The sequence below is a fragment of the Lissotriton vulgaris genome, chromosome 7, assembly GCF_964263255.1.
Source record: "Lissotriton vulgaris chromosome 7, aLisVul1.2, whole genome shotgun sequence".
NCBI lineage: Eukaryota > Metazoa > Chordata > Amphibia > Caudata > Salamandridae > Lissotriton > Lissotriton vulgaris.
Genome location: NC_141695.1, coordinates 1,765,656,284 through 1,765,678,790, shown reverse-complemented (window position 1 = coordinate 1,765,678,790; position 22,507 = coordinate 1,765,656,284). Strand labels below are relative to the sequence as shown.

Genomic DNA, 22,507 nt, shown 5'->3' with positions numbered 1-22,507 from the left:
TCAGCTAACTTTCAAATGTGATGTTTTGCATACTTTCATGTATTCAAAGGATGGCAGGAGGTAAACACTGAGGGGCACAGTTAAAGAATGAAAGATATCAGAAACCAAGAGAATAAAACTCTGTTTGTGATTAATTAATTTTTTGGGGAGCCAATTGATTTGACCTTTGCTGAGTGTGTGTTGTGCACACTGTGACAGTGTAGAAGTTTACATGGAAATCAGTTTTTTTTCTGTTATGCGAGTATCGCAACATTATAAACAACTCTGAGGTATAAATCTGTGGTTTAACCTGTAAAAAAGTTGCACAGGTGGACTGATAACAATCCATGAACAATGCATGCTGCAGGCTTGTTTTAGGAACACCCCTGGCAGATTGGAAATCTCTTCCTTTATTAGGTCAAACCCCAGACAGGCGCTTTGCACACAGGGTGTGATGTTATTATCAGCAACTCGAGATATCTGAGCGGCACCCTGGAGAATGTGAGAAATAGTTCCACACTCAGGGTTGACCTTCACCGATAATTTTGTCTGATGGTATCTTATTTCCTAAATGCATTTTGATGAGGTCACAACTCGCAAAAGAACAGTAATGAACGCACTGCATCAGGAGCAGCGTCTCGTGTGGCACTTATTTTAACATCAGACACAGGCTAATGAGCGCCATGATTATTTGTCATTTAGGCACCCAGGCCCAGATTATCCAGGTTTTGCATCACCCTTGCATTACTCAAGGGGATGCAGAGTGCCTTAAATCCCAGAATGAGATGTAACATGTCACTCCAGGCCATCTTGCGTACTCCTGCATGGCGTGGTAACCTAGAGAAACTCAAGACATCGCAAGTCACTGCCTTGGACTATTCTATCGGGGTAAGACGTTGTTGTGTACTTCCCATTAATCCATAGGATCTGCCATTGCCGGGCACTTCCTACTGAGCCATAGGATCTGTGCATTGTTTGGACAACATAAACTAGGGGCTTGGTGTCAAGCCTGATTTCGAAGAACCCAACAGGATATGTTGGCATATCGACCAGCTGGATCACAGTGCCACTGCAACCCCCCTAACCAACCAGGGAACAAATGGTTGCTAGCAACGACTGAACATGACAACCCTGACCCTTCAGGGATCGCGGTAACAGATCAGAACCTTTCGCTCAGACACTCATGCGCACTTGTTCTCAGAGAAGTATATAGAGATTTCACAGTGGGACGTTTTCACTGCTATGTCCACATATTGAACGTATTCATCTGGTGTCTCTTCTTCAATTTAAGTGTGAAACTATTTTGTGGATGCGTCTACAGCTGAGAATGAAACCCAAGAATAAAATACCTCTGTCCTGAATGCTTTGTGTGCCACAACCACAAAGGTAACATATACACCCGTTGCTGGGACGCCATGTTGTAATAGTTTCATAGCAACTGCCTGGCTGCATTGTTTTGAAATATTTAGAATAGCTGATTGTAATTCAACGTCCTCTCCCTGATCGGCCATTGTAAAAAATAAAAAATAAATAAGTTTTCTATTTAAATTAATTTATTGAAATTTTGTTTATACAATATGGGAATATTTTTAATCCTTCAAGATTTATAAAACCTACAGCCCATACATAGGACCTACCTACTCAGCTGAGGCAGATTCCCTCTTTCTATTATGGACGCCTCCGGTTTAATGTGAGCAGGGGTCTCTGAGAAAGCACAACTGAACTACTCAGATTTGGCCATTAAATAAGTGCCTAACCAATGTTGGCGGTGCCATGTTGTGTAGTTCCTACTAATCCGTAGGACCTGCGCATTATTTGGAGAATATAAACCAAGGGCCTGATTTCGGACATGCCCGCAGGATATGTTGGCGTACAGACCATCTAGCTCCCAGTTTCACTGTAAGCCCCCCTAACCTACCAGGGAGCGAACAGTTTCCAGCAACCACTGAACACTGCAACTCTGACCCCTCAGGGATCGTGGTAACAGTACGGAGCCCTTCGCTCAGTCACTCATGCTCGCCTGTTCTCAGAGAAGTAAATAGAGAATACACAGTGGGACGTTTTCATATATTTATTGAACCAGCGTTATTCTTCTATAGAATACTTGCTGCTGTAATGATTAATAGACTGAAGCAGATACATGTGATTACAAGCACCAAAAGCGTGAATAGTAGATATAGTTCCACCATGGTGCGAAAGCAATGTATAAATGCAGGCCTATAAACCAGGCAGTAATTGAGCATACTTCTACGATGTAAACTCTACCTAGAGTCTGTGTAGAGCCAATAATCCCCCCCAAGGGATGATCCAACCCCATTACCTGATGGGTTAGAATTAAGGAGCCCATCTTGGTCACAAATTGGACACCCCTCATGAGATGTCAGACCACTGCGTAGTGCTATCTCAGCATGCACGGACCCTCGGTGTCAGCGGAAGTGTCTCCTCTGCTAATCTAGCGGGAGGATCTTCTTTTATAATAGAAAGCCGTCTTGTGATGGATCTATAGATAGCCCTGTCATCCCATGTATGAAGCTAGAGAGACCTTTGTACATAGTGCAAAAAGAGACCATGTATATGATGTTCAAGTCATTGTGATAAGATTGTGCGAAGCTAGATGTGTAAATAAGGTTTGTTTCAGGGAAAGTAATCCAACATTGTCACACATGCAAATATGTGCAACAGGTTACTGAGGAAAATGTTACTTGTGAGGACAATGAGAGAAATAAGCTGCTTCACCACATGAGCCTAACTCGGGAATATAACCGCGTTACATGGCTGGTTCTCACGCACCCACCTATGGATTTTGCCGCATTCCCAGATTTAAGAAAACTGGTAAACTTAGGAATGCATCAAAACACTACCCCTTCACAGGGGAGGTGCAACGAGGAGAAATATCTTAATTTTTCCTCCTTGTGTCCTCTTTCTAAGCATGCTGCATTCTGTGATACATTTAGAAAGTGGTAAAAAAAAGCCTTTGTGGTTTCTATACAAAAAAGCAATCCTGCCTGCAACAGAGGCATCCTTGCACCACGGTGCTAGCGTTAGCTAGGATGCACTGAGTGCGCCAGTCCAAGCGGAGGACAGGAATGTGCCATAATTTGATATCTATGGGGCATTCCTGCCTTCTCAGTTCTCATGCAGCGCAGCAAGTTGTATTGCTGTGTTGCGTGAAACAATGATAAATCTAAGTGTTTCATGTGCACAAAAAATGATTTGCTGATGCTGAAAAGTAATGCTTTAGGGTATAATGGCAGATACTCAAGTAAATAAATGTTCAATGACTTCCCTCTCAGAATAATCTCAAAAAGCTTTGCAATTCCAGCTAATTTAGTTGAAAAATTATTGGTCTGATTTAGATACTGGCGACGGGTTACTCTGTCACAACGGTGGCGGATCCGGTCCATCGAAATATAAATCCCATAGTATAAAGCAGAATTTTTATTTCGGTGGACTCGATATCCAAATCAAGCCCTTTGTTGTCAAATTTATGATCAGGTTCTGTTTTCTCCAAATATTTTTTAAAGGAGGGTCGACCTCTACCCTTTCTCCTGAAGGGAGCCTTGTTCATTTTAGCTTATAAAGATGTGACTGGTATTTTTGCCCTAAGTGCCTCAACCTGAATCACCTTTCGGCATCACCAGTTTTCAGAGAGAATGAAATCAATGTACATCGAGGTCCATTCATTTCCCAGGATCACAAAAATTGGTGAACTGGTAGCTGGGATTTGAACCCAGGCCACCTAACTCCGAGGTCATGCATCAAACAGTGTTTCTGCTCCAGTTCCATGTGGGTAGCATTATACCAAGTAAAATGACAATACAGAGCAAGGAAATTAAAAATGAGAAGAAAAGAAGGAAATACAGATTTAAACAAGCATTTACAATGCAACGGTTTCGCCTTTGCAAAAGTTAGAGCTATTGGCATTGTAAATTACAACATTTTTATTTATGTGTTGGTTTTGAAAACAGATAAATAAATGGCATTGTCATTTACAATGCCAATAGCTTAATCTCTCGCAAATGCCACACACACACACACACAGAGAGCCCCCCACACAGAGCCCCCCCCACACACAGAGCCCCCCCCCACACACAGAGCCCCCCCCCCACACACAGAGCCCCCCCCACACACACACAGCCCCCCCACACACACACAGCCCCCCACACACAGCCCACCACACACTGAGAGCCCCCCCACACACTGCTGCTGTTTACAAGGAGGGGCCGCATCAACCGAGAGGGTGACATAAGAAATCCATTGAACTAATCCGACGAGCGCTGCCTGGAAGTGTTTAATGTTTTTTCTCAGTTTGTGGAAAACAACTAATATTGGGTCACTGGATATTTAAAAATAAAATAGATGCGACTGACGCCCTGGGGAAGCCGGTCCCTCTGACTCCCAAAGGTGCGCTCCTCAATATATGGGACCCTACGGACTTAACTACAATAGAGCAACGCTGGGCGGACCTAAGCTTCCTTCTATTGAAGCGTGAAATAGCCATGCAATGGGGTTCACCGCACAAGCCGCTCCTGATTAGGTGGGTGGCCGCAATGGACATGTGCATGCTGTCCGAAAAATCGGTTTATAAAACCAGGGGATGTCCCGGAGTCTGGGATAAGAAATGGGGTCGATGGAACGCCTATAGGGGCGAATTATGTACTTCCCCAACGGCAGATGTGGCTATGACCAGGCGTATCATTCCTCAGTAAGTGTGATTGTGCTTGCTTTTGAACCGCGCGTGCTCTATGGCAAGAGGGCTGTCTGCTATTGTTAAGATTAATGTTTCCTCTGCTTCGAATAACCACGTTTTGTTAAAAAATAGAAAATACCATAGACCTATGGATTATCCGGAATAAGACTTTGGCTATTCTATGCATACCTTGCTACCACGCCGCCGGACCTCCGGGGTGTCGGCTGAATGGCTGTGTTTACTCTGAAATTATTGCTTTGTAACTGTGCATACCGCAGCCGGCCCTCGGGGTTGTAGGCTCTATGCTGTGTCTATTCGTGATTGTGTAATAAAGGTCTTGGAAGAAATAAATAAAAAAATAAATAAATAAAATAGATGCAGACTTCTTTTTTTTTACTATTTCTCAAGCGACTTGCCAGCTGAGATGTGAGTGTAGGGAAGCGATTTTTGGGGGACCAATCTAGAAAGTGGTGGGCAATACCTGTTCTATGGCATTGAAGGATTGGTCCTCAGACATAAGCGTGCTCTTTTGGCCTGATTGAGGACCCGTAGACTTCTAGCTGTGGGAAAACATTTGTATGACGGGGCCCACCGGTTGCCAAGATGGACATTGTCAGGTGCTGGAGTAATAAGGAGGCTCTTTCAAGAGAGGCTCTTTCGATAGTGGTATCGAGAGATGTATGCCCCTAGAGCAGGGTTCTCCAAAGTTGGTCCTGGAGGGCCACGTTGTGCCAGATGTTAAGAACTACATTCATCTAAATGGAGATATGCTAAAAATCTGGAATCTTTCCAGGACCGACTTTGCAGAACCCTGTCCTGGATGTTCCGGTATACCGAACTACAGGTGGCCCAACCAAAGCACGGTTAAATACTCTGCAATCCAACCCACTGGGACTTTACATTCAGGAGCCATGGATTGAAAAACAAAAGGTTTAACTTGAAAGTGTACATTAGCACATCCTCAGTAGCCACGTTACACATTTGTTTTCCAACACTACAACATCCTTTGCCCCCTTTCCTTACATTTGCATGCCTGCCACCACTCCTCTGTCATGTCTGCGAAGTCTCCAAGTCCTGTTTTCCCAGTTTCAGTGTTTATGTTCTTTCCGAGACTTTCCCTGGAAATGCACCATCATCTCCACTCCTGCTGGCAGTAAGAGCAAGAAGACAAACATTGGATGGGCATAAAATCTTGAACTTCCTCTTCAGAGAAGGAGGGTGGTATACCTGTCGAGCACTGCGGCCATGTTTCCACCCCTAGGGCTTCAGGAACACCAAATCCCCACTTTAAATTCTCCAAAGCGCCTCGAGGCACCCTGGTTAACAATGAGAGCTATACAAATCTAACTAATCACTTAGATATGTACAGTACAAGACCTGCAATAATGAAGTTTTAGATCGAGAAAAAGACAATGTATTCTCCTCCCAACAGCCCAAACTTTCCAGTGGAAAAGCACAGTAAGTCTACCTCCTGCTGGCAGTGTCAGCAGAAAACCACATATTGAATGGGCAAGTCTCCAGCATCGTGCGCACTCACTAAATTATCTTAAGGGCAACAAGCGAGTTGACTGGTAGATGGAGAAATACACAAACACAGCAACGACGACCATAGCCATTAATAGGGCACAAACTCAAATATTAACACATACCTAATACAATTACAACCCATACATTAAAAAACGCACCTTCTCCCCACCGTCCAAAACCGGTCCTTGAAAGACACGGGAGCTGGCAGTCTCAACAGAAAGCCAAACATTGAACGTATTGTACTCTACTGTAAACATTTGATGGCCAGGTGAGATCTAATTTCCTAGCAGCCAAAGAGCCAACCGAGGTTTATGTTCTCTGGCTTATTTAGCTCCGTGAACCCAATGTGTTCAAATGTTTTTATCTGTTTGTCTGACAGTAACGTCCAATGTTTTTTTTCCCCACACCTGAGTGAGAGCACTGCCATTTGAAGATACTCCTGGAGCTAATGCATGGCACACCTCTACACTTTAATATCAATTAGTCCAAAACGAAGGGCATTTTCTTCCATTAACCATAATTGACCTTCATATTCCATTAACCCCCCCCCCTTCCCCTCCCTAAAGGTGGCTAGCCAGAGGGTCTCCCCGGTAAATGTAAAAGTCAATGCAGGCACTCCCAAGGTCACAAACTCCACGAAACCATGGCAACCCCGCAATCGGCGCACCTCCCCAGCTGCCCCTCATTGACACAGGCGCGTCATTAAGGTAACGACCTTTCCCCCGCCCTAATCTCCACGTGCCTGCTGCACCTGGCATCAAACCGCGCGCGCAATCCAACAGCTTTATTTATCGCGTCGGGGGCAGGTTTTATTCAGTTTATTATGATAATAGTGGTTTTGACGACAGGTCAATATTCCCGTTTAATTCATTATGCCTATTAAAATTGACAACTTGAACTTTTGTAACTTTACTAGTAGTTCAACATTTAAAAATTGAAGTGCAGAGGGGCATTTTACCATACAAAATCCGATAAGCGGTAGCTGCGACAAAGCAGTGCGAACTGTGCGAGAGAGGTCGTGTAACAGAATTCGGCTTTATTTGACCGGCATACAATGATAAGCAGAAGCGTCGAGTCTTCCAATGACATGAAAACCAAGCACACAAAAAATCAGGGCGTAGTTTGTTCAATAAGATTGGGGGGGGGGGTTATAATTTGCAACAATCACGCGAGCTTAATTAGGCAGGGCACATGAGAGGGACTAATGGGTCAGTGGTAAAGCAGACAAATGTGGATTGGCAGGGGTAGTAAATAAGAAAAAAAAATATTTTGTAAAATAACCAATATTTTTGAAGACTTTCAAAGCAGCGAGGGAGAGAGCGTGCGTGGTTATGTAAATTCTTGGCGAAATACGACAGACCCTTCACCATACCCGGCTGAAAGCAGCTGCACCCAACTATTTGCCATAAAATATATTTATTGGGGAGGGGAGGGGAGGGGGGGGGACACCCACCCAAAAAACCTGAAGCTACGCCCTTGTAAAAAAAAAAAAAAATAGTGATTATAGAAACGGTGCAGCTCCCTTTCACCCACCTTTGCTTCTATCCATATTGAATCCCCCCCCCCCTCGCTGCCTCTTTCCCTCATCCTAGTTTTTGTCTTTCTTTTATCATGTTTCTCTGTCACGGTCCGTTTTTCTCTCTTCTTTTTCCGTGTTTCAGTCGATAGCCCTCCCTACTCTAACCGTTGAAAGTGCGCGTGTTTTGCTAAAAAGTACCAAACACGAGTTCGTGTTTAACTATGCAGCCGTTGGCTCAGTGAGCTACTAGTGGTCTGTGGCCGACCCCATGCTCGCAGTTTCAAAGTTAGAGGGTTTACTCAGCATTTCATCCTTCCGACATCGATAAAATGAGTACCACTGAGTTGATAACACTAACCACCTGTTATTCAGCCACACGACCTGCGGGATGAACGTGCACTTTACAAACATTTAAAATTACATTCACAGCGCTTACTATCCTGACGAGGCGGTGACATACAAGTTATGCTTATTTATGCACGGAGTGTTAAAGGTAACGGGCATACAACCTGTGGAGCGGCGGGGACGGTGACACGGACAGCTGCCTTCCTCAGCGTGTGGAGACGTCTTTGTCCACGTCTGTGGTTATATTAAGTTACCGCCCACAGACCGTTTCCCGGAAGTTAGACTGGTAGTTTGGTAGGGTGGGAATTGCCTCAGCCCCTGCTCCCTGACTGCGTCACTTGTGTGTTGTTCTTTGTTCTTATTGTGCACTTTGAGTTATGCACCAATCATAAACTCATAAACACTTTAATGGCAGGGTCATAACGTGGCTGTCAGCCCTTTTGTGTGGGTTTCATTTGTGTAACTGAAGCTAATTAATGTATGTGGCGTTTCAATAAATTGTGCAGAAAGGTGAACTCTAGTTAAATCTCACGTTACGGCATATTTCATTTAAATCTTCGTCTGTTCAGTAGTGGAATTACTTTTTTTAGGTGGTAAATTAACAGAATTAACAAGTCAGGTCCCGGGCCGGCATCCAATCACAGCGCGGCCCGGGAATGACGTCACGGGGGTGTCCCGGGCCGGCAGCCAATCGCACCGCGGCCCGGGACAAAGGGGCGGGGCTTAAAAAAAGCACCAGAAACGCCCCCGAATCGCGTTTTCAAGAGAAAGCACGATTGACAGCCTCTGTCTCCCAATGGCTAGCCTCCATTTATGGAGCTAGCCAATGAGAGGCAGAGGCGGGGCCGACGTCCCTACTGAAAACAAAAGTTTTCGAACTGGGAGGAGCTATGCCCCTCGCCAGGTCGAAACCTAAAAAGCGATGAAGGTAGTGAAGATGACAACACCAGGAGACCCCTCAAGTTGTCCGGTGCTGTACATCAATAGTTAGTCAGTGAGTTTACTCTTCACGTCTTGTTGAATGGATCGCGCGTCCATCAGTACATTCCTTGAAACTCCCCAAAGACTCTTCTCAAGGGCTGCACTCAGTGGCAGCTCACCGTAGGGAATTCTGCAGGGTGGTGAGGCGGGGCGGGGGGAGGGGCAAGTTGGGGGTAGTGGACTTGGACCTACGACAGACAAGACTCAGAGTAAGGCTACTCTGAGTTCTGTCCTTCATAAGTCTGAGTCCACTACACCCCGCCCAGCACCTCCCCCGCCCATCGCTCCACAGCACTCCCTCGGTGAGCTGCCACTGGCTGCAGTGATTCAAGTTATATGATGCCAGGAAAACTGACAGTTGCTCCCGCAACTCCCATTGTTTATATTAATAACACAGGAAACTGCTTCTGGTATGCCCTCTGCCTCCCTGCGTGTTGGTCTCTTTGAAAAAGTCATACTAATGACTATTGACTCAGCAGGCTTTGGTTTCAGTGGTTAGGCACATGAACATGGGACAGTGGGGTCTGGGTGGCAGTGTGAGGGCATGGGGTCCCTCAGGGTTCTTTGCCAGGCCTCCACCCCCCTCTAATACACCAATTACTAATGTTGGGAAAATATTCTTCAATCAATATTTAGGATACTATCCTATGCATGTGTTAAGTATAAAGACTATAGAGTATATGCAGTTTCCCTACCATACCCAACTCCACAGATATAAGAAACAACTGAGCATTTCTAATTGCTTGAAAACATTAGTGAAAACCTATGTTGGAAAGTCATTTGGATTAAAGTTTTTCCAAACCATTCAAAGTCAGTTCAGTTCAAGCAAGCTTTATTCGACGTTTGTCATAAAAGCATATACCATACATATAAAAGTACATGTATAAAATTCAATACATAAAACCAGATTAAAATCCAGATTATAAGAATTCATAAAATATATAGATAAAATCATTCCATTGCCAATACAAATGTGGGTAATATTATTACACAATAGTTAACAACGATACTTGGCCTACAAGGTTAACTAATGTATTATGCTTTCAGCAAACGGGCTCTAATCGTCCATGCCCAGCCTAGAAATTTCGCCACCGCTATATACACAAACATATTAGGGCTGATGCAAATGATTCTAACTGCAACCAATCCTCTCCTTGTTCCTAATAACCTACACATTGGTCGTAGCCACTTTCGACGGGGCACCGCATACATTGGGCACTCAAACAAAAGATGGCCAATGGTTTCTGGAACATCTGAGGAAGCCGGACAAGCCACCTTGCCCCCACTAGTCCATCTATTAGAGAATGACCTTACCGGTAAGCTTCCCACTCTTAGCTGGAAGTAGAGCTTACGGTCAAGGGGCTTCATGATGACATCCCAGAATTCCTCAAGTTTGGGACAATCCTTAATTTCTAAAAATAATCCAACAAGAGAATGTGAAGGGGTGGTACTGAAAACCTTTGTAGCCACCAAGTTCCAGTACAAGTTCTTAAGTACCTTCTTTGGTGGGAACCTAGCGTGCAATGGATCTTCCCACAATTCCCCTAGGCCTAAGTCGTTTAAGAGATTCCGAATATGTCCCAACCATTTGACTTTCCGGGAGCCATCACTTTTAACTACGTCCTGCAGCCCCCTGGTATATGTATCCAGTTCATGTGTGGTCCAAATCCGCCGCCAATATAGAATTGGGCGGAAGGATGCAATTAGAGCTATTGGTGTTATACCCAGGTCATAAAATAGGGGATTCAGTGGGGTGCTCTAGGGTAACCTTATTAGTTTTCTGAGAAATGTGTTTTCGGAAACAGTCATCCCCTTTAGCTTTTCATTTCCCCACATCTCCACACCGTACAAAGTGGAACTAACTACCTTACCATTATAAACCGATAACACCAGAGTTATTGGGTTAGTCAAAGACCTGGAGTGTTCTAGGCTCAAAGCTCCGGAGAGCTGGCGATGCTTCAGGGTGGCCAAATCAATCTGCTGTCTCCAGGATAAGTCCTGTTAAATGCAGACACCCAGATAGCTAAATGCCTGTACCTTCTCAAGAGGCCCATTACTCATATATACAGTACCCCTGTTGGCATTAGGCGTATTAAAAGACATGTACTTAGATTTAAGAACATTAACTTCCAAACCACGAGCGACACAGAAGTCCTCGAAAATTAACAAAGCCTTCTGTAGCCCGCTCGGGGTTTTTAATACTAAAAGACAATCGTCTGCAAACATTAATATAGGAATTTTTGCTCTGGCAAGAATAGGTGCATCGACATTAGAACCAATTAGAATTTTGGCAACATCATTTATATATAAAGAAAATAACGTTGGAGCCAGGACACAACCTTGGCACACACCTGTTTCAACTGGGAACTGAGATGTGACATTGCCAGGACTACCTCACCTAATCTGGGCAAAATTCTCCTGACGAAGCTTTCTAATTAGAGACAAGATGTCCCCTGGCATACCCATATCGTTAAGCACTTTCCACAGCATTTGGAGCGGGACCAAATCAAATGCTGCCCTTAAATCTATAAACTATTCAGAAAAGGGGGTGATGATGGACAGAGTATTCTGAATTATGCAGAACACTCCTACCCAGTCCAAAGATCAGGGCTTGATCAATCACCGTTTTTTAGCTCACTGCACCATCCCAGCTCAGAACCTGGCTATATGCAAATGAGTCTGTCCCTGGCCCAGTGCATCATGAGAACAGGGCAGACCAAACTACCAAGCCAATTCTTTCACTGGAAAGGAAACAAGCTTCCGGGGACCGGTTTCTGGCATTTCAGCCGTCTTAGGCCCGGCTTGCTTGAATCATGATGGTGCAGTGAGCAAGGGACTCACATCTGAGTATACCCTTCCACGCTTATGGTGGACAAAACGATTCAGAAAAAGGGGGTGGGGATGGACAGAGTATTCTGAATTAAGCAGAACACTCCTACCCAGTCCAAAGATCAGGGCTTGATCCATCACCGTTTTTTAGTTCACTGCACCATCCCAGCTCAGAACCTGGCTATATGCAAATTAGTCTGTCCCTGGCCCAGTGCATCATGGGAACAGGGCAGACCAAACTACCAAGCCAATTCTTTCACTGGAAAGGAAACAAGCTTCCGGGGACCGGCTTCTGGCATTTCAGCCGTCTTCGGCCCGGCTTGCTTGAATCCTGACGGCTGAAATGCCAGAAACCGGTCCCCGGAAGCTTGTCTCCGTTCCGGTGAAGAATTGGCTTGGTAGTTTGGTCTGCCCTGTTCCCATGAGGCACTGGGTCAGACTAATTTGCATATAGCCAGGTTCTGAACTGGGGCGATGCAGTGAGCTAAATAACGGTGATGGATCAAGCCCTGATCTCTTGACTGGGTAAGAGTGGTCTGCTTAATTCAGACACTCTGTTCATCACCACCCCCTTTCTGCTTAAATCTTTTAGTAGTAGTAGTAAAGCTTTATTTCGATATAGAAACATATCATAAAAGCAAAACATGACAGCATAAAAACAATAGTCGAAACAAAGCAATTTACAATTCATATTATCAATAAAACATTTCATATTTACACGAGAGAAACGCAAAATTTATAAAAATGAGAAAGGGACACTCTACTGTATCATCAGTTGTTTAGCAGATCTTATGCGCCAAGCCCAGCCTAGGAATTTAGCCAAACAAATAGCAAAAAAGGGTCTTGTATCTGAGAGCAGTATTCTTATAGCTTCCAGATGTGAGCGAGTTCCCAGGCTCCTACAAAGAGGCTTCAACCACCTCCGTCTAGGGGCCATATAAACTTGACACTCAAATAGAAAGTGTGCAACAGATTCAATTTTTAGCTCGCAGAATGGGCAATACGGTACAGTTTGCAATGGTGGTTTCCAGGTAGAGGTAAACTGACATAAAGGTAAGACCCCAACCCTGAATTTAAAATATAATGCCCTATCATGTGAACTGTGAATCAAATCCAAATATGGTTCTCTGGCGGGGATATCTTTAACCATCAAGAAATTGGCAACAGATTTTGGGTGATTTGATTTACCAAGTCTCTCGTTATCCACCCAAGACCAGTAAGCCTTCTTCAGTTCTTGTTTGGGAGGTGCTGTTTTATTTTCCCACGCAACTCCTAGACCGAGCTTGTACAATGCCCTCTTAACCTCTCTGAGCCAGGCGATCTTATGCCAGCCAGGTAAGGACAGTACATCTTTTAGGGCATCTGCATAGCTGTGGAGCTCGGGGACGTTCCAGATTCTAGACCATAGTAGTAAGGGGCGTAATTTTGCTTGCTCGCAGATTGGGCGAGTACCTGCGTCAAGCAAGATGGGGATTGTGGGGGTGCTCTGGGGTAACCTCATCAGATCTTTATGGAATTTATTTTCTAGGTGGGCCAAAGTATCCACTCTCTGGGTACCCCAAAGTTCTGCACCATACAGTGCTGCACTCACAACCCTACCCCTGTAAATATCAAGAAGTGCCCCAATAGGTTTTATGGAGGAAGCACGCTGCTCTTTAAGTAAAGCACCAACAACCCTCTTATGGGTTAGAAACACTTTTTGGTGATGGGCCTTCCAGCTCATACTATCACAGAGACATATGCCTAGATAGTCAAATTCTTTGACCCGTTCTAATGTAACAGAGTCTAGAGTGGGGGGTTTAACAGATTTCTTAGGGGGGTTGAGGACAAGAAATTTGGTCTTGCCAATATTTATGGCCAGTCCCTTGGTGTCACAGAAGGCCTTAAAGCTGGAAAGTAGTGACTGTATGCCTGCAGGTGATTTCGAAATCAGGAGGGTGTCATCCGCAAACAGGAGCGTCGGGATTTTCCTTCCAGCCAGGGATGGTGCATCTGCAGGATGTTGAAGAAGGTGCTCCACCACTCCATAGACGTAAAGCGAAAACAGAGTGGGGGCAAGCACACACCCCTGGCGGACGCCCCTGTCTACTGGAATACACAGGTTTTTTTTGCCCTGGGCACCCCATCTGATTTGGGCAAAGTTGTTTTCATGAAATTTTATCAGCAAGGCCAACAAGTAGGGAGGTAGACCTAACTCATCGAGGACCTTCCACAATAACGCTCTTGGAACCAGGTCGAAGGCTGTTTTTAAGTCTATAAAGACTAAGTATAAACTGCCCCCTCCTAGCACCACTACCTTCCAATAGAGCATTAAAAGGCGGAATGTCTGCTCGACGGTGCCTGTCCCTGATCTAAAACCCGCTTGGAAATCAGACAGTATCTGATTTTCTTCCACCCACTCCAGAATCCTGCCCAATACCACTTTCCCCGCTACCTTTTGCGTTGAATCCAGCAAACTGATGGGGCGGTAATTGGCTGGGTCTTCCCTGCTACCTTTCTTGAAAATGGGGACTACTTCAGCGCCCCTCCAAGAGTCAGGGAAAGACCCCCCCAACATAACCTCATTAAGAAGAGCAGCAATTAATCTGCTCCAAAATGGGGGATTCTTTTTTATCAGGTCGCCCGGGATCCCATCAGGGCCTGCCGCTTTGTTAGAAACAGTACACCTGATTGCCTTCTCTACTTCCAAGGTGGTGAATGGGACTTCATTTGGTGGGAGATCTGTGGAGCTGAGCCTTGGGAGCGGGTCTGTTTTCGGAGGCCCTGAATGAGCCGAATACAATTTCGAAAAGTGGGCAAACCAGGCAACACCAGGGATATTACAAGTCAGTTGTTGATCAATGGGCTTGTCTCTCGATCTTAGCAAGTCCCAGAACCCCTTAGCATATTTCCTTGTGCTCGCCTCCGTTAGGTCACGCCAGAAATTGAAATCATATGTCCGCTTGGCCTCAGTCACAGTTTTCCTATAAAGTTTCCTTGCAGACCTGATGATAGCTTGGTCTTTTCCTTTTATTGCAGCAACAAGATTACCCTTAGCAAGTCGACATTTGGCTGTGAACCACTTTTCACTTGTTCTCAGGGTCCCCTTTGAAGCAGTTCTGGAGCTGGGTTTGGGAATGATGAACAGCCCACTTAGTGCCGTTACAGTCTCCGTAAATAAAGGTAAAAACATCTTGCTATCGCTATTAGTGCTATCAAGCCTAGATTCAGCCTTTAATAAGATGGTTTCAGCATGTGACATCCTAACCTCATCCGCTGAGACTCTTGCCCATTTAAGACGTCTACCACAGTTTGAGGGAAGAATCTCATGTGAAGCTTTCCATAACTGGTTGGTAGTTTCTTGAGACCCAGATTGCCAGGGGGCAGAAATGGTTAAAGCGAGAGGGTTGTGGTCGCTGTCACAGGTCTCTATAACCTCCATGTCTTGGTGATATGGCCAGAGGTTATAGTTGAGCATAACAAAGTCAATTCTGGATGAGTGGCCCGTCCTATTGTATGTAAGGGCACCCATGGGATCTGATTTGGAACGCCCATTTGTTGCTCTCAAGTTATACTCCATGCAAAGAGCATTTATATCGATCGCTTTTTGTGTCCATTTAGGGATCGGTTCAAGGTTCAAAATAGGGATGCCCCTCCTGTTGTCCTCCTCGTTGGTATCCAGAATGTCTTCTTTGGCTAAAGGCTCAAAACAGCAGTTAAAATCGCCTGCCAGCAGGACGAGAGAGTTGGCGTCACAGGCAGATAGGTTGTTAATTAAGCCTAAAGAGTTTAGAGATCCTCCGTTCCTGTTGCCCCTTAAGTAGAGATTAAACAGTTCTAGTTTCCTTCCTCCTTTATAATGCAGTGTTAGCCATTGAAGCTCAGGTGTTTCGGTGGTCCTTTGTGAAACACTGAGGTCTAGTGCAATGTTGATCCAGATAAGAAGACCACCGGATGGACGTCCTTTGGAACCTTGGTGACATACAGCCGGTACATAGAAGGTCGAAAACCCCACTCTATGTCTAGGTTCCTGGCACCATGTTTCCTGTAGCAAGCAAATGTCATAGGGTGCCAGGAAGGTATTCCATTCCAGGTTGTCAAAGTTACGTGCAAGGCCAGCCACATTCCAGCTTAAGACCCTCAGTGAAGAATCGCCTGGGGAGGCAGCACTATCAGGCAGGTCGATCTCCATTGGATTAGATTGTACAGGAAGAGGGGAGATCGAACAGGGGCTATCTGGCCTCGTTTCCACTCTTTTGCAATCTAAAAAAGCCATTTGGTTGGTTCCACGGCCCGGGGCAGAAGGGTCAGAAGCCCGGCTTGGCTTGTTGGAGGGCCGTTGGTTGGATTTCCAACTATGTCTGTAACCTGTGGAGACGATACTTTTACTAGTTGTGGGCATGCTGGGAACATAGAAAGTCAATCGACCTCCTTCAGGCCTCCATATCTATTGTAGGTTGAAAGGCCATTCCAGTGTAAAAGAGTATTCTTTTGCCTCGTGGGATGGGTGTTCCATGGATGGTGCTGCACCAAGGACCAGTTATCCACTTGGGTATGCACTTGGCGTGGGGGATAAAAATAGGATAGCGGCCTTGGTATGACTAAGGAATCTTCGCTAGTTGGCCAGGAACAGATATGGTGCGCCGTATGTGGGTCTTCGAAAGTTACAACTACACAGTCCCCTTGCTTAGATTTCTTGGTTGGGCCCACCCAGGGTATTCTACGGACCATCATCACTCGGCTTCTGTTGCCATTGGGAATCGGTCTGTTAACGTTAAGCCAGTGCATAGTTTTGTTTTTCAATGACCAGTGGTTTTCGTGTTGGTCAGTGCCGATCACAGGGACGCCTGTCAACATGACCACGTAGTCATTGGCCTCTGGAGGAAGGTCTATATAGCCTCCTCTAAAATTTTCTTTTGGACGAGAACCTTGAGTTTCGGCAGAATGGGGTCTGGAGGATGCTACCAGGTTTGGATTCTGCTTAAATCTATAAAAGCAGCATAAAGGCTGCCATTACTAATTAGCACGGTCTTCCAGTATAACATAGAAAAATGCATAACCTGATCGACTGTGCTAACGGAAGTTCTAAAGCCAGCCTGCAAATGAGACAGTATACGAAGATCCCTTTCCCGAACCCGAACCTTATTTAAAATGAGCCCTACCAATGATCTTCTGGGTAGTGTCGATCAAACTAATTGGCCGATAATTTCCAGGCTGGGACTTATCCCCTTTCTTATAAACTGGGATTATTTCGACCCCTTTCCATGAGTGGGGAATCGGTGCTCCCCCAGCAACCGCATTCGCCAATAATAGTATATATGGGCCCCAAGAGTTTTTATCTTGTAGGAATAGATCAGCTGGGATGCCGTCAATTCCTGGTGCTCTACCATGACCGACAACATCCAGAGCCAGCTGAACGTCCCTCAAAGTAAATGGATCCTCCAAAAAGGGGACAAAAGACACCTCTATGGAAGGATCTTGGGCGTCTCCCATCGCAAACTGTGGTTTGAAATGGGATACCCATTTATCATGCGGGACCCAGTTCTGTGGTTTATCAATGTTACTATCCGCACCCCACTTGTAGACACTCCAAAACTTTCTGGGATCTTTATGGCGTCCTGCTTCTTGAAGGTCTAGCCACCTCTGCTCATCCCATGTACGTTTGGATTGAAAGACAGCAGATTTATACGCCGCCCTAGTTATACGTAGATTCTCACTCGAGCCACTTTTAAGGGCTCTAGCTAGTTCCAACCGAGCCTGTCTACATTCTATTGAGTACCAACGTGGAGAGTGGAAGTTACAAGGACCACTTTGTTGAGAGGGCTTGACAAACAGCGTTCGCAGGTCCTGGTTCCACTTTCAATACTGGTAGTTGAGCACTCCTCACTCACTACACTCTTCAGGTCACTTGTTGCCTGGGTAAGCTTGCCATCTATAAAATCAATATTATCCTGAATGACTGCGACTTTAGACCAGCGGACATGGTGCATATCATTAGTAATAACAACGTCTACCGGAGAGGTGGTATCAGTCACCCTTCCCCGAGTAACTGATGGTTCCCAATATGATATTTTTGCCGATAGGGGGTTATGATCGCTCTCTACTCTATCTATAATTTGCATGTCCTGCAGATACCTCCACAGGCTCAAGCTAACAAGAATATAATCTATATTCCTATATGTATTAGCCCCACTTTTATCACCTGGTGTTCTACCATTGGCGGATCTAACTCCTTTATTTAGACAGAGTGAATTAAGCTGTATAGCAATTTGTGTCCACCTTTTTAAGGGGACTAGATCCAATTTAGGAACCCCCCATGCCCTATCTTCTTCATCTGAAAGGTTCCAGTTGTCATTCAGGAGAGGCTCAAAAGTTACATTAAAATCTCCTCCTATAATAATATTAGAAAGGAGACAGTTACTCTCTAAATGTTCTTCCAGAAGTGTTAACATTTCCGAGTTCCTTCCCCCGGTACTTCTGGCGTATACGTTATATATATGAATAGGGTCTCGGTTCACAAACTCCAACGTAAGGGCCTGGAGATCCCTATGATTAGTGGGTAATATCTTGACCATTACAGCAAGATCTTGGTTGATCCAGATTGTCAGGCCACCTGACGGTCGACCTTTCCCTTTCTTTTCCGCTAAGATTCCATAATTTAGATAGCCCGGGAAATGCAACTGCTCCAGAGCCCAGGTTTCCTGGAATAAGCATATTTCATGTCGGCTGATAAAGGAAGCCCACTCCGGGGAATCCATTTTCGTTCTCAGACCAGCAATGTTCCATTAAAGAACTGATCCAGTAAGTACAGGTGGTTCTATACCTTTGGGAATCTCATGGGTGATAACTAATGCTTTATTCTGTACAGATACATGCCCTTGGAGCGGAGATTCTGAAAAAGGTGAAGTGGGGCCCATTAGAGTAATTAATGCATGATCTGGGACCTCATCACTACTCGTCTCCCTGGGTGTTACTTTTCCAATCTGGGTCTGAAGTCAATCGTTATTCTCCAATCCCGAACAGGCTATACCTGCACTCCTCTCGGGGATATCTCTGTTCAGTATCCTTCTCTGATAGGGTTGTGATCTCATTTGAATCCGGGAGTTATCTGGAGAACAGGTTCTATATTCCAGGGCCAGGAGATCCTCCTCTATCTTCGGGTTTTTTAGAACTACCTCAATACAATTGTCAGTATCGCCTGGTGATGTGATTCTTGTGGTTTTTACAATATCCTCCCTGATAACAGACCTACACCCCCTAATGTGCCTAATCCAATGAATTACCTTATTCGTTAGGGAATCCGGGGTCTCATGGCCTCGTCCTATAGGTATTTTTGGGACATTCACCATATACACAGCCTGTATGCGGTTTTGGTCATCGTTACGGTAAAGTTGATATGGATTCAGGGAATATGATCTTAATTCTTGCCGGCAGCTATCTTTTATGCTCTCGCCAATGCTAGCTCCAGCCACTGGCATTACATTTGGCTTTAAGATCATTCTTTTGGGCGAATTTGCCAAATTTTTCTCCCTTACATTCGACTTGCCTATGGATTGCGTGGTCCCCCTTTCTTTCCTCACCAACGGACTGCATATAGGTGGTGTGGAGGTCAAAGGGGCAGATGGAACAAATACTTTCTCTCCAACCACGCTCTTGTTTATTGGGCCTGACGGGCAAGCTTTTGTAAAATTAAGTGAGCATTGCCCAGAATTATTTTTTAAGGTATTAACTGTGGCAGTCAGAAGATCAACTTTAGTTTGCAATGACTCAACCAAACCGCAAAGTTGAATAATAATTGCACACAGTGGGTTGGCTGTTATCTCATGGGACATATGCACACCAATAGTTCCAGATGAAGATAGGGAATTTTCAATAGGGGGGGCAATCATCGGGGTTCCTACTGCATTGTCACTCTCCATCTGAGACAAAACAGAGAACCTATTGTTAGTAGATAAGGGTTCTAGATCATCAACACTGACATCATGTTCTACAGGTGGATTCGGCTGATCTATACTTATCTCCTTCTCATCAGTAATTACAATAGTTGTCCCTCCCCCCACAGCAGTTTTACTTAGAAACATATCAGGAATAGTTACCACCCCCTTATCCTGCCTTTTGCCCGTGTTGGTCCCAGGTTTCACCATATCCTCACGTGTTTGCTCAACAATTTTGGGAGCTTGAGTCAGTATATCCCCACAGTCTTGTATCAGATCATCTATTCGATCCATGACACAATTAGCTCCTGCATGGGAGGGCCGCATGCCGGATGACTTAGATTTACTTTTTCTGGCTTTTTTTCCCACCTTTAGGCGCTCCCCCTACTACTTCGCCAGAATCCTCAGTCAGTTTCCGCTTCCCCATGCTTCCGGATAACTTGTCCGTGCAGTTAAATGTTAATAATAACACAGAGTACCTTGGTTGTGGATGAAAGGGGATTGGCCCAGCCCTGTCACCTCCTGTCCCGGACTGTCCGCCCTTTGTCCGGGCTTCGTCCCGCGATGCGTCCCGCGCTGCGTGACCCGGAAACTGATTATATTCTATCCTTAATTAAGGGGCGGTCATCCACTCAGGTGGGCAGGCGGGCTACCGCAGGGACTCCTGGATCCTGGAGTCCCGTGCGCTGATGTATTCACTGAGCCCCGCGATTTCTACCAGCCTTGGGCACTCCGATTAGCTTCTCTTTACTCCCCCTGCCTGGGGAGACAGCAACTCTGAATTCTGTGAGCAGGAGGGGTTAACTTGCAGCACAAACTGATAGTAAAGGCTGAAAAGGATCTGCTCTTGGCATCTGTAGCAGGAATGTGGAATTTGAGGATGGACGTTAAACTCGCATGGGGTGGTCGTAATAAACTGACATCCCTTTCCCAAAAGTGAGCACTGCCGGGGGACCAGCTGTGTGGCCTTCCTAGACAAGAACAGGATAACTGCATACAGGAGCAGTAGCTGATGGAAGCAGAAAAATGCAACTGCTCCAGGCTGCTTCCCAAGAGGAAAACAGAGAACTTAGTGACATTGAGAGGGTTTTACCTCTCATCGACTGTGTTGGAAATTGTAGCAGAGAAGCACGCGAAGCCATCACCCAGTAAGGATCCTGGTGGGCACAGCTTTTGTTATATTTAGTATACCCTCTAAGGTCCTTAACCTGTAATGGAGGGAAATATAGACCCCTTCAGGAGTGTTATTCAGCATAAGATCCCAATAAAACAAAATACAAATGTGCACAAAGCAGGTGTAGCACAAAAAAAGGAAAATCATTGAGAACATTCAGGTTACAGAGTCACAGAGCCCCCTCAAACTCCAGGGAAAGAGGAATTTCACCTGGAGAACAAGCAGTCTAATATCAGGAGTACTGAAAACCACACTCTGGACAGGTGGAGTCTGAAGACATGGACATGTCTCCATTGTCTATTCTTCCCCTCGCTTAGAATCAGCCTACAAGGGCACAAAGTTAAGAATTTAATAAAATACATTTAAAACCTTGGAAGCACATGGGGTTCAAATGATAGCTGGGCCCTCCTATCACAATATGGTTCATTAATTGCTTAAAAACATATGCAACCACCTATAATGTTGTTCTAAGCTCCTGACTAACCCCAAATTTAGGCTAAGAAGTGTCTTCATGCTCTCTTTTGTTTCTCCCTCACAGGCCCCAGAACTGACCGCAGCGTGTGCGCAGCTGACCCTATCCGATGAACTCAATTCCTCCTACTGCTGATACTATGCACGACCTTCTCTGATACATTGAATAGGTGCTACCGCTGATACCATGAGTGACTCAAACGCATTGAAAACCTCCTACGGCTGATACTATGCGTGACCCTCTCTGATACACTGAATACCCCTGCCGTGTATTTCTTAAAAGTAGTCTGCTACCTTTGCATGAACAGGCTTGTTTTTGTGCCATACATTTATTTTAGAAATAGTCTGTACATGTTTTATTATTCAGTTCTTCTGCTGGGAATTTATACAGAACATTTCCTAAAAGGTAAAAAAAAAACTGTGCAGTCTTTGCTCTGTGGTCGGATAAATCTTATCATAAAAAACAAAATTTGCCATTTTGAAAACAGAGAGGACGCATGCAAAGGTTCTTAGACGAGAAAGAGCTCTGCTCCCTGGGATGTAATACAACTACCTATGTATGCCAGGGATGGGGCCCCTTCACAAGTCCCAGCGATCTCTGAAACATCACTGTGCTTCGGTAGTGAGGGTAGGTTTAGGCACAACTGTCTTCCAATATTGCAGGCCTTTTCATTGAGTACAGTTTGTTAATTTGCTAATCACATTTTTTACTTTCGTGTATCTTTTGATTGCAGAGCAGTTATTGCAAAATAGAGCATAATAGTTTCAATAAATATTGTAAGCTTTATTTGTGTCTCTTTTCTGTGCATTGTGGATACATATGAGTGAGCTCATGAACAGTGATTGCCTGCTATCGGGATGCATGAAAGGGTTTAGAGTGTGTGTTCTGGGGCGCCAACTTACCTGTTACTCTGTAACGGTTGGTAGGGCAGGTGCGGTACTATGAGCTAGTCTTGATTTGGGCTCAGAGGTACTGATGTGGTATGGTGACTCACTTCCAACAAACTGATTTTCTGTGGCCCCAGGCATAGTTCTGTTTCTAAGCAGAATCCCTGCAACAACCCTGTCTGATACATTGA

General features: G+C 45.0%; 1 protein-coding gene across 2 annotated transcripts in view; it reads left to right on the top strand.

The window, feature by feature from the left end:
* The window catches only part of LOC147706621 (cell adhesion molecule CEACAM8-like), a 129,068-nt gene extending 106,853 nt beyond the window's left edge, over positions 1 to 22,215 (top strand). For both annotated transcript variants that reach the window (XM_086933112.1, XM_086933111.1), the window contains one exon: positions 21,496 to 22,215. In XM_086933112.1, coding sequence (XP_086789238.1) covers positions 21,496 to 21,508 — 13 coding nt within the window. In that variant the 3' untranslated portion in view covers positions 21,509 to 22,215. The remainder of the gene's footprint in view (positions 1 to 21,495) is intronic.
* The last annotated feature ends 292 nt before the right edge of the window (positions 22,216 to 22,507 follow it).